Source organism: Solanum tuberosum, unplaced genomic scaffold (genome assembly GCF_000226075.1).
Source record: "Solanum tuberosum cultivar DM 1-3 516 R44 unplaced genomic scaffold, SolTub_3.0 scf00010, whole genome shotgun sequence".
In the NCBI taxonomy this organism is placed as follows: domain Eukaryota; kingdom Viridiplantae; phylum Streptophyta; class Magnoliopsida; order Solanales; family Solanaceae; genus Solanum; species Solanum tuberosum.
In genome coordinates, this window is record NW_006238936.1 from 3095640 (window position 1) to 3112152 (window position 16513).

The window sequence follows — 16513 nt, forward strand, 5'->3', positions numbered from 1 at the left end:
TCTCAACCACTAAGCCATAAAAGAAATTAAAACTGACCTACTAAGTCACACGTTTCCAGTAACTTGGAAATAGCAACCATATACCCTTAAAACTAGGAAAGCAGAAACTAGCTTAATTAATTAAAATATCTAACAAACCCTCCCTTAAACTGATAAGTCTACGACTTCAGCTTAATAACATCATTCACAGTAGCTCTCCCTTAAAGTGCAAACTCCAAGTAGCTTCCTTAACTTTCTGAATGTTGCCAGCTTGAGGGACTTAGTGAAGATATCAGCAGCTTGGTCTTCACTTCTACAGTAGACAACATCAATAACTTTCTCCGTCGTGAGATCTCTCAGGAAGTGAAACTTAACATCTATGTGTTTGCTCCGTCCATGCAACACTGAATTCTTTGAAAGCTTAATCGCTGAGCCATTGTCGCAGTAAATCAGAATTGGTTCTTGCTGTTGAACATGAAGTTCTGCCAATATCTTCTTCTACCAAATTGCTTGGGTAGCGCACACAGTTGCAGCTACAAACTCTGCTTCTGTAGTGGACAATGTAACAATTGGTTGCTTCTTGGAGCACCAAGAAACAGTTCCAGATCCAAGCATAAGCACATAGCCTGGAGTGCTTTTCCTGTCTTCTTTATCTCCAGCAAAATCACTATATGTAAAGCCAATTAACTCTGACTTGCCTTCTTTCTTGTATAGAATACCATAGTCAGTAGTACCTTGCAAATACCTGAGAATTCTTTTGGCAGCCAACAAATGAATCTCTTTGCTAACAAGACTAACATAATACATTATGTCAGGCCTGATGACTGTTAGATACATCAGACATCCCACGAGTTGTTTGAAAAGAGTGTTGTCAATCTTCTTTCCTATAGGATTCTTTTCCAACTCCAATCCCAACTCTGTTGGTGTTGTGACAGAATTGCAACTCTGCATTTCAAACCTCTGTAATGTTTCCTGGACATATTTCTTTTGTGAAATAAAAATTTCACTACTTGATTGCTTTACTTCAATGCCCAGAAAGTAATGCATCAAGCCAAGATCAGACATATCAAACTTAGTCATCATAGATAGCTTAAATTTTTCAAGAAATGCAGGATCACTCCCAGACATATAAGCATACAATCACAAGTTTCCCATCCTCAAGTTTTGTATAAAGTGTATGCTCATATGGACATTTTCTAAAATTTTCCAGATTAAAATATGCATCAATACGACTATACCAAGCTCGGGGAGCTTGTTTTAGCCATATAAAGCCTTTTTCAATCTATAAACTTTATGCTCACTTTCATGCATCACATAACCAGGAAGTTGATCAACATATACCTACTCTTGCAGCTCTCCGTGCAGAAAGGCTGGTTTTACATCAAGTTGATAAATCGGCCAATTGTTTAAAGCTGTCAATGCCAACACCAATTGGATGGTATCAAGTCTGACTACCGGAGCAAAGACCTCCTTGTAATCCACACCATACTCTTGCTTGTATCCTTTCACCACCAAACGCGTCTCGTACTTATCAACTTCTCCAGACTCATTGAGTTTGGTTTTATAAATCCATTTAACTCCAATCGATCTTTGGCCTTTTGGAAGATCCGTAAGCTCCCAAGTATTGTTCTTTTCAATTGCGGCAATCTTAACATCCATTGCTTTCTGCCACTTTACATCTTTATAGGCATCCTCAAATCTTACGGGATCACAATCAGAAAATTAAGCTAAATATGTAGATGAATCTTTATTTACAAATTGAACATTTCCACTCACCTCATAATCTGCCATCCATGTTGGCCTTCTTCGATTTCGTTGAGGTCGAAAGCTGGTGCCTTCTTGATTTACCAAGGTAGAAGCACATTCATCGGCTACTGGTTGCTCTTGCTCCTTATCTCCATCGTCAAGATCCAAAGGAAGCTGTTGGTTGTTTGGCTTTTCTTCCCACGACCAGAAATTATCTTCATCAAACACCACATCATGATTGATAATCACCATCTTACTGATAGGATTGTACAACTTGTAAGCTTTCGACTCCCTGCTAACACCCATGAAAACACACTTATTGGCTTTGTCATCAAGCTTTGTCCTTTTCTGATCCGGAACATGAGAAAATGCAATGTACCCAAACACTCTTAAGTGTTGAACATCTGGTTGTCGTCCACTCCAAGCTTTTTCTGGTATCATATTCTGAATAGCACGAGAAGGACTTCTATTCAACACATAAACACTCCAGCAAACTGCTTCAGGCTAAAAAGCCTTTGGAACGTGGCTCTTTTGTAAAAGGCTTCACACAACGTTCATGATTGTTAGATTCTTCCTCTCACACACTCCATTTTGTTGAGGAGTATAAGCTGTAGTAAGTTGTCGTTGTATCCCATGAAACTCACAAAAACTTATAAATCCTTGTGAAAGATACTCCCCTCCACGATCAGTACGAAAAATCTTAATGGAACTTCCTGTCTCCTTCTCAACAAGAGCTTTGAAGCTTTTGAAACTGGTAAAAGCTTCAGATTTTTCTTACAGAAAATAAACCCATGTCTTTCGGCTAAAATCATCAATAAACGTTATAACGTAACGTTTTCCTCCGTTGGATAGTAGGTTTATTGGTCCACAAATATCCGAGTGAACCAACTATAGCTGCCTTTTAGCTTTCCATGCTTTTCCTTTTGGAAAGCTATCGCGAGATTGCTTTCCAATGACACAATCTTCACAAATATCTACAGGCATATCAAAATTAGGAAGACCCGTAACCATCTTCTTTTGCTAAAACATTTTCAGTCCTCCAAAATTCAAATACCCATATCTGTAGTGCCAAAGCCATGCTTGACTATTCAAATTTGTTGTAAAACAAAAATTGGTAGAGCTAATATTATGCATATCAAGTGGGAAAAGCTTATTTGTCGTCATCTTAGCTTCAGTGATCACTCCAAGATTAGAATCTCGGATCCTGCAAATTCCATGCTTGATAGACACTTCATAGCCGTTCTCTTGAAGTTGACCCACACTGATAAGATTTGTTTTTAGGTCTGGTGCAAAGAAAACATCAGAGATAATCTGCATATATGGAGACTTTGTTTGGAGTTTCACCTTCCCTTTCCCTTTGACAACAATACGGGAATCATCCCCAAACTTGACTGTTGTGCGAAAAGTTTCATCTAGTTCAGAAAATGCAGATTTTTCTCCAAACAAATGGTTGCTACAGCCCGTGTCTAAATACCATAAACTTTTGTGGTATTGTTCTGAGGATTGGCTCACCATTAACAAAGAGACCTCCTCCTCCTCAGTTACTTCTACAAAATTAGAGTTCTCTCTACGTACATTTTTCAAATCTGTACGACATTCAGAACGGTAATGACCATACCTGTGACATTTATAACACCCGATATGAGACTTATCTGCAAACCTTGCCTTCCCATTGGACGAGTGTCGTTGATCACGATCATGCTGACCATTCTTTTTTCGGTTTCCCTCTTCAGTTTTCTCTGAGTTTCTTCCCTTACACTTGCTCCTTTTGCGCCCAGAATCTTTGGAGGTTGTGGTTACTTGTAATGCTTGCTCTTCTACATCCTGTTGAACAATCTTCTGCTCATGAACCATCAAAGAATTTTGTAATTCATCAAGTGAAAGAGTGTCCAGATCTTTGGACTCTTCAATGGAGTAGATAACAAAATTGAATTTCGGCAACATGGACCGCAGGATCTTCTCAACAATGGTGACGTCTTCAAGCCTCTCTCCATGAATTCGCATTTTGTTGGCAATTGTCATAGTGTGTGAGAAGTACACTAGCACCGACTCTCCCGGCTTCATACGCAAGGTTTCAAACTCACCTCGTAGAGTTTGAAGTTGTGCTCGCTTTGCCCTTGCATTTCCCTCGTACTTCTTCTTCATGGAGTCCCAAATCTGCTTTGACGTATCCTTGCAAAGAATTGTTTCCAATATTGAACGATCAATGGCTTGGAAAAGATAATTCTTCGCCTTCAAATCTTTCAACTTCAGTGCTTCAAGCTCTGTCTGTTGAGCATTTGTTTGAACAACACCAACCGCAGGTTCTTGGAATCCACCATCAACGATTGCCCAAAACTCTTTGGACCTCAAAAAGTTTTCCATCAACATGCTCCAATGGTCATAATGACCATCAAAGCGTGGAATAGCAGGTTGAACAAAACTCTCTGAAGCCATCGCTCACTCACAATTAAAGCACATTCACCCTCACTGGCTCTTGATACCACTATTAGAAAACTAGGAAGAAATCAAGATAAACACAAAAGAGTTTGGGAGGTAGTAAACTTCTCACTAAACTGAAACAATGAACAGCCTTTATAAAGGCAATACACATCCTACATTATCTCAACCACTAAGCCATAAAAGAAATTAAAACTAACCTACTAAGTCACACGTTTCCAGTAACTTGGAAATAGCAACCATATACCCTTAAAACTAGGAAAGCAGAAACTAGCTTAATTAATTAAAATATCTAACAATCCTTTTTTTTTCTGAGGATGTGTGGTAGGGGCAGGGGAAAAGTCCACAGTGAGCTCACTAGATTATATGTCAATGGATGTAGTTGGAGAAGCTAAATATTAAGATTATAAAGTGATATAGAAGCAATAGTAAAGGTAGAAGAGTGAGTTACCTTGTCATGGGTTGAGATCACCGCCCTATACTCGACTTTGTGGAAATTCTTTCTGAGCTTGAGTATCAAGAATATCAGGAGCTCTGATTGAGGAAGGTGGGAGAGAGAAAATTGAGCACGATTGGGAAGAAGTAGCGTGATAAACACGGTAAAGTAATTTTAGACTAAAAATAAGGAAGGTGGGCCTGTTTAAGGGATTCGCACCAGACCCATTTAAGGGGCAACCAATCATACAGTGGAGTTGTTATCAGAAATTTCTCTATTCCCCAGACTAGGATAGAAGACCAAAAAATTGCCCTATTTCACTGTCTCTCATATCTTTCTTGTTTTGTGTTCAAGCTACTGGGTTTGGTGGTATCCAAATTGCATCTTCTTACAAGTTTCCGAAACAGGTACACAAATACTCTTCAATTACTATGCAATCCAACTGATTTATCCCCTACAAAATCATGAAATTGACCATCGAATTATGCAAGAAAATAAAAAGGAGTACTTGATTGAAAGGTTAACTTAACCCCCCATCTATTACCCAAACATTTGCCTATTATACAGCAATTTCTGGTTATGTAAAAAGGGGTGGATAGTTGAAACCATACGTTAGCACCCACTGATTGCACTCCTATATATGCAAACTCATCCTTTTTCATATCAAATTTTCCAAACACACACAACAAGGTAAAAAATGACTATACAAGTTTGTTTATTTTCTTTCTGATGAATTATTATTGTTATTCATATCATTCTACTGTTTTATTTATTTATTTAGTTATAGTTACAAAATTAGAATACAGAAATGGCTGAATCTGCCACAACCAAGGGAGTGGAATTAGAAGAACATTTGGCGGATACAGATGAAGAAGACAATGGCGACGAAAATTCAAGGACATTGTTTTTTAAGGAGCTGAATCTCATTCTAATTCTCTCGTTTCTTTCGTTATCATCTGAAGAAGTTGATTTTGATGCAACTGAGACCAATGAAAATGTCAAAGCCAACCAAGAACACAAAGTTGTTTCTGATTCACGTTTCACAAAACGGGGTGGAATCAATAAATACAGGGCTAGTGAACCAGAAACTCAGAGATTCTCGACCAAGTTTAGAGATTGCAGGTACAAAAAAATTGTAATTATCATTTGGAGATCAAATTTTCGGTATCTTTTTGGACAAAATTAATACTACTTGATTATCTGTTAATATTAAAAAGTTCATCTTCTTCTCTTGCTTCCTTTTCATTCAGGCATTGTCGAAAAATGTGAAAGAAATCAACATCCAGCAAAGCTAGCAACAAGAGATGTTACCAAAAGGTTTCCAGCATGGCCATAGAAGCTATCCCCATAGTCCTTGACCCCCCCTCCCTTCTTCAAATAAACATACATGTAAAAGACTAGAACTGATGATTCCCACTTTTGCAAATACAGCTCTTGTTTTTTCTTTTCATTTGCTTCTGCTATCATGTATAATTGTACAGTAAAATGCTCCTTATCAAAAAGTTCACCATTATCAAGCTCAAAACCCTTCTTTTTCACCCATTACACATAACAAACACCCACCTACTTTGCAAGGTAGTAACATGTTAGATCTTCAGCAGATAAAGCATCTCAAAAGACACTATACATCATAGCAACCAAAATTGTATAAAAAACATTCACGATACATTAAACAGAAACATCGAAAAATGGCATTACAGAAATGACTAACTAAAGAATACATCTGATCATGAAAGTGAGTACCCTTCTTCTTACCTAATCTGTTCAACTAAAAAGGTGAAAACTGGTAGACACCAGAAAAATTAGGCCACAAGTGCAACGGAGACCAGGATTAGCAAAGGCAACCAGCAATCATCATTACACTATTCTTGTAAAATTTGCTTATTGACAATTGAATAAGCAATAAACAGATACATAAGGAAATTATAAGCACACTAGAAAATCCTAAATTTGTCGTCACAAGCTAGAACAAAAGCGTAAATTCTCTGTTTAGACGGTGTAACCCGCCATGTTATTATTATCACTCTATCTATCCTTGTCTGCAAAATTATCATATGCAGGGAAAAACGATTGGAGCTTGTCTTCATCAGTCAGATATCCTGATCTCAACTCCCAATAGGTCCTTCACTTGCTCATATGTCACAAAAGCAATAGCTATTGAAGGGACGACCTGAACAAATGATGAACAGTTAGGAATGATCCAGTAATATACTATAAAAGGGAATTAATCATAGTAACTCAGTCAACCAATTATTAGTCAAAAAAAGTTCATCATAAAGAAGATACTTTACAGTTTCGTGTTTTACAAGCAGTTCAGTAATATTGCCAAAAGTAATTGAAAGAGTCTTAAAGCTTGTGAAGTGAACTTTTGACTGTGCACAGACCAACTATTTCACAACTCAAATGGAGACTATGATACTACAGAGATCTCCTCCAGAAATCATTACATATTACGTCGGCCGGTCCATTTAGTCCCAAGAAGAAACACAAGCTCTATTTAGCATGACTATGTGGGAAAATGAAGCTAAAAATTTGGACAATATACTGAGAGTGTCAGATATTGGAGACCAACAAGGCAACAACTAACTTTTACTATCAATTAAGGAAATGTAATTAGAGGTTTTGATAAGTTAAAGTGGATGCAATCCACTCTGTAACATATAATGAAAAGGTAATGTGTAACCAAGATCAAGAGTTTCCTATTTAAACAAAATTGGCACAAAAGGGAAGCCAATTCTATGAGCCTCAATAAGAGAAATTAATAAACTTCAACCAAGTCTCAATTAAAAAACACCTAAAGGTACAAGGTGTGGAGACAAGACTAACCTTCACTGAATTAGGCACCAAACCTTTGTACAAGGCGCTGAAGCCCTCATACCTCACAGTTTTCCTGAAAGTATCAATCATACCAGAATATTCAAGGGAGGCCTTGCTCCTCCCATCACCAGTAACGATGGATGCAGCATCTTTCCAACCCACCATCTGCATCCTTCTGCGTACAACGTCAAGAGGGTAAGCAACAGTTTGCCCCAAAGTCCCTGCTACAGCCCCACATGCCAGCCTTGTAACAACACCAAGCTCAGTAGAATCATCAACTAGACCAAGTGGTTTTGTTTTGACCAACCATTCTTTTAGAGATTCGTAAACTGCAAAGTTAAGTCCCACATATGGAATCTGCAAACAACAATTAAGTTATGAACTGTCACAAGAATCAGAAGAACCAGATGGTTTGAGCATGATTACCAATTTAGTAAACAACCGTTTCCTTATAAATTAGGGAAAGGAAAACTTACAACTCCTATGACAGAAGGAAGCCATCCTTTATACAAAGCACGTGGACCTTCCTCACGGAGTATGGTGGATAGGGCATGGACCATTCCTCTGTATTGATAAGGAGACTTCTCTGTCTGCAAAGCAGGAAAGAGGATTTTCAAGAAAGGTGTAGCAGCACGGTGCTCCATAGTCATTCACTCATTCCTCGGTATGCAGAACATCAGAACAGGTAATATTTCTTCTAAGAACTCATAAAATACCTGCACAGTAATTCTTCCCCGCACCATGTCCATTGGGTAAGTTGCAGACATGGCAATTATGCCAGCACAAGCTCCAGCTCCAAGACGTAGTAAGGGAGTGAGCTGAGCATCCTCTGTGGAAAAAGGAAGATGACAGTCTAAATGATGACAAATTCTTGGGAATATCTTTCTGTTCCTTTTACATTATATTCAGGCTACTAGCATAGTATGACTTCTTATGTGCACAAAAGACCAGAAAAATCATCAGACAATCTTCATTAATCTAACACATTAAAAAGAGCTTTATCAGATGCTCTTTTGCTTACCAAATTAAATGAGCATGGTAGGTAGAGCTGTCAATATGGGCTAGCCCACCCCATCCGGGCAAACCCATACAGGCTTTGACATTTTACGGGTCAGACCAGGCTAGCCCATTTTTGGTGTGGGCCAGAAAACGGTCGGCCCAACCCACAAGTACGTGGGCTACAGGCTTGCCGGGCCAGCCCACTTTTTTAAAAGTTATATATTTTTTTATAATTATTAAATTAAATTATAAATTATAATTTAAAAATATTATCATAAATATCGACAAAACAATATTACATGGTGTTAATGTTACTACTTGTTAATCAAATCCACAAATAAAATTATCAACACAAAAAATATGACAATATTCCAACCATAAAAATGTAAAAAATAAACTCCTTAAAAAATCATGAAACTTATGACGTATCTAACACTTCATGAAACCTATGGCGTATCTAACACTTCATGATCATCTTCATCAAGCATATCTGAATCAACTTGTGGGAAGGTTGTCTTAACATCTTCATTTTCATATGCAATTTATATGCGGTTTCAATTAGTTAAATATTAAAAAATAACTAAATTGAGAATTATAATATTTAAATGTACACAAAAATATATTACCAGTTTGAGAAAAACCATGTAACCAGTTTTCGAGTAGCAACAAGTGTTTGGACATTTTCATGGTGGATGCAACTTCTATACTTAGTGATTTCCTAAAAAACTTTAAATAGATTTTGAGTTTGGATCTCTTTAATTTTAAATTTTAATATTATATTATATTTTTTAATTAATTTGTATTAGCCCACGGGCCGGCCCTACCTATATTTCTCAAGCCCCACAAATCAGCAGGCTTATTCAGGCCGGGCTAAAAAGCCCTTTTTTTAAATGGGCTCCAAAAATTTTAGCCCAGCCCTATTAAATCCCGGGTTAAGCCAGGCCGGCCCAACAGGCCTAGCCCATATTGACGGCTCTAATGGTAGGTGCCGAATAAGTTAGAAAGCAAATGCTGAAAATATGGGGCTTAAATATGTCTTGTGAGCTTTGGCAATCAGTCAAGCTGTTAGCCAAGGACGACTTAAACGCCAAAATTATGTGTAGATAAATTTCGTCTGACAACAACAACAACATACCCAGTGAAATCCCACTAAGTGGGGATCTGGGAGGGTAGAGTATATGAAGACCTTACCACTACCTCGTGGAGGTCGTGGAGGTAGAGAGGTTGTTTCCAAAAGATCTTCGGCAGATAAATCTCATCTGACACTACTAGAAAATCCAGTAGCGATCAGACGATCACAAGAAGCATATGGCAGAAAAAGTGACCTGCTTTGAAGGAGAAAAACTCTTATCTGTCTTTAAAACTTATGTTGGCAACTGAAGTTATGGATGGATCAGGATGAGGATGCATACATACTAACCTAAATCCAGATTTGCCCTGAAATATGAAAATTTTCAGGTTTATTTTTGCTGCCTCAGCTGATGTTTTGATTTGATTATGTCTTGGACAGCACGTGTTATGGGGTAAAATTTCTACCTAAATACAAATTTGCCCTGAAATATGAAAATTTTGAGGTTTACTTTTTGTTGACCCAGCTGACGTTTTGACTTGATTACTAAGTCTTGGACCGTAAGTGTTGTGGGGAAAAATTTCTTACTTTTGAATACAGTGGTCGAATGAGACGTTAATATAAGGCCTGCTGCAAAGGTAAACTATACTGGTAAGCTGAAGCACGAGAAATAGTAGGATCCTATAACAGAAATAAGCTCACTTAAGAAAAGTGGAGGGGAAGAATCTTTATGGACGATCGGGCATAACCAATATTTACTTCCTCTTCTTTTTTTTAATCTTAATAATTATTTTTTTTTTGACAAAGGTAACAGATCTTAATAATTATATCTTACTTGAAATGCCTGAAAAGGCGTCAGTACAAGCATAACTGAAAGACAATCCGGAAAAAAAAATGTGTCTTCCAAAAGGGCCATCCACTATAAGGAAAAGAAAATATTGGCGAGTATATAGCCATTACCCACAGCTTTGGTCCCTCAATCCAGGGTTTGGAAGAGTTGAACTGGGTATAAACTTAACCTCCGGCTCATTTTGCACAAAGTGGCTGCCCGCAACTAGAACTCGCATTTGCGCACTAGAACAGATTGAGCCTTTACCACCCACCAAGCCATGGCCATTGCTAGACAACATAATAAGCAGACATAGTGACAAGGAGAAGGAGAGTACAGATATATCCCATTGCTAAATCAAACATAGCATCTGTAAACATAAGAGTTTCTTTTTTACATGACTAAGCACCAAATACATTAGCAGGAAATGAACTAGAACTAGAAGTAGCGTGAACGGAAAAGGTAGAACTTAAAAAAACATATATAAGCTCATACTTAATCTCCACAAACAACAGCACAATGAATCGTAGTAACGTAACATGCAGTAGGAACACACTCCTTTAAGTTTTATAGAGATAGTAGGAAAAGAACTGTGCTTAAAGTTTTCTACATATCTGATGAAGATTGCTTAAAATTTTAAACAGAGTAGGAAAAGAATTGTGCTTAAAGTTTTATAGATATTTCTTCCAATGATTGGATTCATATATGAAATTTCATAGTTCATCCACAAGGAAATCATTGGAGGATAAGTGGTGAAATCAAAAACAAAAACACATGACAACTAAATAACCCAAAAGAAAGATAAACATACCATTGCCAGTTTGTTGCTGGTAAAGATATAGTATACCCCTGTTTCAATATCAATGAAGAGGTCAATAGAGGGAACAAATACCAGATATTTGATTTTAAGGGAAATTGAGAAGCAAGTCTGAGTTGCAAAAAAATGCATAGTGTCAGATATGACCATACTTGGAAGCTTGCTCATAGCTGAAGAACTTGACTGCTGAGTTTGGGACGATACGTGCACAATTGGTGCCATTGCCCTTGAACAGTCCTTTGAACCCCTCAGTTCTCCAGATATATTTTAAGCCTGAAATGGTCCCATTGTATTTTATGCTATGTGAATTTTGAACCTGCACTTGAGACAGATCCTGTTAAAAGTAGGAAGCAAACTAGTCTAGATGGAACTACCCTTAAATGCAATATAAATGTATGCTTCATACAAAAGATTAGGCTCCTTCAAAGATAAAGCATGTCGGAGATAAAGTTTACTATCCTAAACTTCAAAAGGAACAAAATTTGATCCACTGATTACAAATTAAAGTATGGGTTACGGTGCTCCAACACTCAAATTAAGTAAGAAATGCTTGAAGTCAGTTTTGTATTTTTCACATGGAACCGTTGAAATAGCACAGAAACAGCAGGTATGAAACTACACTTCACCTGGAGCAATATCTTTAGCCGTTCCAGTGGGGCCACAGCAGTTCGTGACCTGCAGGATAAGGAGACCAGTAGTAAGTGCGGAATCAAGTCAAAATTAAGGGGAAATAGAATTTGTTCAAGCATTCATAATATCACATGGAACTCATGTACAGAAATATCAGGTCCAGCACAAATAAGATTTTGCTAAATAATATGCACCAGTCAACCTCGCCAGATCTCTCAAACCTTGAGATGCCTGTTTCTGGTGAAAGAGTCAGCGTTTTCTAAAGAGGCTGAGAATGGGATTCACAGGTTCTGAAAGCTTATGCGTGTTGAAAGAATATTAATACAGAAATATAAGTGAAATCCAATTCTTTCCACCTTTGTTTGTCTCGAGAACTTTGACTTATTTTCTTCAATGCAAAACCTCCTTCATGCAATTCAAACTAGAAGACACTATTACCACCTCCGTGTCAATTCACATGGCAATCTTTCTATTTTGGACATCCCAGAATATTTCATCTCATAGCAAAAATAATACTAGTATCTGATACAACTTTCACGTTCATAGAATTCAAGCACATTTAACAAATTATGCAATTTACACTTCAAAGCAATGTTACCTCCATCAAACTAATTTTCAACTGTTATTTAAACATTGTAACCTGTAAAATGATGTCATATCAAATGGATGGAGGGATGATTACTTAACATTATAAACTTGATGTTGACGTGATTACTTAACCCCTTGTTTTTTATGTTTCAAACTATTACCTTAACTTCTCTCTCAAACTCAAAACAATAATTTATCCAGAAATTTACTCTTAATATCCATACGGGACAACAAGATCCATGATTTATCTATTGAACAATGGGGTGTAGATAGAGTTGGCAGTCACCACTCCCAGAAGTATAAACCACACAGTTCAGTCATCCAAGTTAAGAGCACATATACACAACAATCTCATCAAAGTCTTTGTTTGAGATAAGCAGAGTGAAAAACTTATGCTGGAATCTCCCAAAGCACTTTTGCACATGTCCGTCATAAAAGGAAACAAAAAATCCATTACAATCAAATCATGTGATCAAGTAAACGAATACGGAATAACAGTCATGAACACCTCATTCACTGATGGAATACTATAGCTTTGCAAATCTTACACCAAAAGTATAAATACAGATGATATTTTGTGCAATTCTTCGGAAAGTCAACATGGGTATTAGACAAAAAGCTCAATTTATATGAACAACGGCACCTTTGAAAACACCACTTGCCTCCTTCTCTATTTCCAGTTGACTCAATTATAAGGAAATCTAACTTTTTATTTCACTTTCAATGGGGGGAAAACAGACGGTGGGGTGGGTGGGGGAAGTATACAACCTTCAGTTGAGTCCATCAAATTTACACATTTTCGCTCATGTTATTTATCAGGTGAATTAATGTTGTAAAATGTATTTAATTCACAATGTCTCATAAAGGAGAAGATTCAATTATGTAGTATAACTTACACGCCTCCGGCGACACCTCCAGCTACGAGTGACTTGCAGATACTGATAACAGCATGGCTTGTAGGCCTGATTTCTTGTCTAGCTAACTTCGCCTCTTCCGCGAGACTCACAATTTTCTCCACCGCTGATTCGCTCGCCTTCACATCCTCAGAAGCCATATAAGATCGAGATCGCCTAGTTTATAGCTCAACCTTCTACGAATCCTTAGATTTTGAACACTCTGTCAATGTATACTCAGTTCAAAACCAGAGGACCGATCGGAATATGGACGAGCTAAGGGGGGAATGTAAATTTCCCGGTGACAGTATACTGAATCGCGGTGGTTTGTGGCGGCGGCGGCGGGGGGGGGGAATGAACAGAGATCGATGAAAATGCAGGAGGGAAGTGAACGTGCAAAATCAGAGTTAATGCGACGGCGTTCGTACAAGTGAGCTCTCATTTTAATTAAGTATTTTCTTTATATAAGAAATTATTTTAGTTTCTTCATTTTAATTTATTGATTATCTTACTTACATTTTTTATGTAGTTTAATTGTAATTATTATGTGATCTCTCAACAAATCTTCAAATTAACTTTAATTAATGAAATATTGGGAGATTCTCACTTTTCAAGGTTGTTGAACACCTGGTGGGCCCGAGCGACAATTTCAACCACTAAATGAAAGAGTGGGTAGTTGGTCCTTATATTCTTCTGATTTCAATGGGTTATAGTTCAACGGTGAGATTATTTCTTTTTTAATTATAAATTTTGTATTCAAACGTTGAATATGGAGAAAATCATGTTGGAATCGTCACTCTCAATTGAATTCTGCATTACACAATTTGAATTTAATCAAAAATTCAATGTGAGTGGACTCAAAAAAACCCGAAATACAAAAGTGTCAATTACGAGAAGCCCCATATAACCACAAATATATGATTCAAAAATATATGAGATCTCAAAAGATAGTAGTACTTAAAAGATTGTGGTTAGGAAAGAAGGGAAAAGAGTGGCTATCCATCCTTCGAAGTTCGAAAAATTAAAATAAATCGTAATATGAAACAATTGTAGTTTTCTTGAACTATACTCTATTTATTCATTAAAAGAATGAAATAGTATTGTTTTGGAAGTTTTTCAATTTATTGTTTATGAAAACAATCTTTCAACAATTTTAAAAATATTATTTATAAATAGTTGTGATCTGTAGTAAAATTTATATGTTTTTACTTACAATTCTTACTTTAAAATATAAAATTAATGTCAAATTCACGTCAAAAATGGATTCATATATTGTATTTTTTATTTTAAACATTAGCATGAGATTGTAACCATGATGTTCTTATCCTTCCAAAAGACCCAAAAAAATAAATTTAAAAAAGTTATATGTTGCAGCAGGTAAGAGTGTCATTGTCATTTTCCTTAGTAGGCATTTGAACATACAATTTCAAATCGTGATATGAAATTATGAGATGAAATCAACATCTGGACATGTGATTTCATGCTGATTTTATCTCATGATATGATATAATGAGATGAAATTCTAAATTCTCCAAAAAAAGAAGAAGCATAATTTAGGAATTCAAATCATGATTTGAGATTTTCAAATATAAAAATTGACCCACAAGTTTATATTTTGTTTAAAAAAAAAACCCATATTTATATCTACTGACTGTTTATTTCATAAGTAAAAAAATTTATAATTCATATCATTACTTTTAAAATAATTTATTTCTCTTTTTTTATGATAAACGCCATGAACTTGACCGAGAGGGCGGAACCCCATTCCCGATCAATTGGTTTTTCATTATTTAATAAGAAAGATGGCAAATCCTACCATTGTATTTCCTTTTTTCATTTGGATCCTATCAACTTGGAGAGTGTCTAGATTAAGACACTTCTCGTATTCGGACTATCAAGATCGACTAAATGAGAGTGTGGCTGACATGGTAAAAGAACAAATCAGCAGAGAGATAGATCACGCCTAAAAGCTGCCATTTCTATTAAATACGATACCGCTCCTCAATCTTATTCTGTTTCCGATCCTGCTTCAGATTCTCTTTCAGTTGTGGAAACAAGCCCCTATTCCTATCGGTTGAGTAGCCCAAGCTCCTTAAAGCGTATTGTCCCCTCTCCTGTGAAAGAAAGAGGTTGATGCACCCAGCTACCCGAAGTAGAGCTTTCTTTGTCCCACCTTTCCTTACTGACCGAATCATCAAGGGCATCCCTATATTTTTATGTATGTCAATAGGAACTTCGATGGATTGATTTGTTGGTGCTGCCTCAGCATAGGGAAAAGGAAAAGGACAGGTTGTTTCAAGCTACGAAGTCCGGTGAATCCCGAGAGGAGATGCTTCAATTATTTTCACCAACATATATAAAATTTATTATTACTTCAAATCTATTCTTATTTACCATTTATATTCACCAAAATCCAAATTCGTTATTTTTAACAAATTTATTTACCAACAAGTGACTCAAAATAACAATATTGGTTCGTCTTCTCGATCATATGATCGAGAAATGCAAGTTCAACGTGAAGATTTTGTTCGTACTATGTGAGAGGATTATATTAAAGACTAGTACTCTACAACTTATGTTCACTTTTATTTTATTTTATTGAATTTAAAGTTTGATGAATACATATTGTATTTTTTAAGAATAACTTTGTGGTAGTGTATCATGCAATTTTATAAATATTTGTTTGTTTAGTAAAATTGTATGAAGAATTTGACACAATTTTAATAGCTTTACAACTTATGAGTGCTTTAAGTTTATGAGAAAGCATACAACATAAAAATCTAGATCGTATGTCCAAACAAAACTTCAACTCCATCTCATGATTTCATGTCGCATGGTTAAATGAGCCTTTAGTAAAAAAAAAATTATGTAGTTGATCAGAAATGTATTGACTTGATTTTTTTTAACAATCCTTTCTATCATATTCCATGACATGATCAAAAGAAAGAAATATAAGGTGATGATGCACATGGCCATTACTTTAAAGAAATATAAAGTGGTGATGCTCATGACATTTCAAAATAAAGTTAAGATATATTATATAAAAATATGATAATGCTTAGACATCAAAATGAGATCCTAATAAAAATATATGAAGCACGTATATATGATTCTAGTCTATTATTTGAAAAGAATAAGACTTGTCATTAGCATGTCGAAGATTCGGTCATTCTTGAAAATAAATGTGTCATATTTGAATGTATTATATTCACAAAAATATTAAATGTTGATTGAATAGAAAGAATTGACACAAATAGACAAATGCTACATA

At 36.2% G+C, this 16513-nt stretch overlaps 2 protein-coding genes across 2 annotated transcripts; one reads left to right on the forward strand and one right to left on the reverse strand.

The window, feature by feature from the left end:
- Positions 1-4879: 4879 nt before the first annotated feature.
- LOC102600198 (uncharacterized) lies at positions 4880-6125 on the forward strand. Its single transcript, XM_006339616.2, has 3 exons — positions 4880-5007; positions 5382-5722; positions 5851-6125. Exons 2-3 carry the CDS (start codon positions 5409-5411, stop codon positions 5867-5869), a joined length of 333 nt encoding a protein of 110 aa, XP_006339678.1. The 5' UTR covers positions 4880-5007; positions 5382-5408; the 3' UTR covers positions 5870-6125.
- A 285-nt stretch (positions 6126-6410) lies between these two features.
- LOC102577527 (mitochondrial carrier-like protein) lies at positions 6411-13649 on the reverse strand. Its single transcript, NM_001288173.1, is given in 8 exon segments — positions 6411-6770; positions 7427-7774; positions 7894-8007; positions 8134-8246; positions 11126-11163; positions 11284-11447; positions 11758-11806; positions 13246-13649. Coding segments are annotated over 8 exon segments (1068 nt in total). The 5' UTR covers positions 13404-13649; the 3' UTR covers positions 6411-6686.
- Between the last annotated feature and the right edge of the window lie 2864 nt (positions 13650-16513).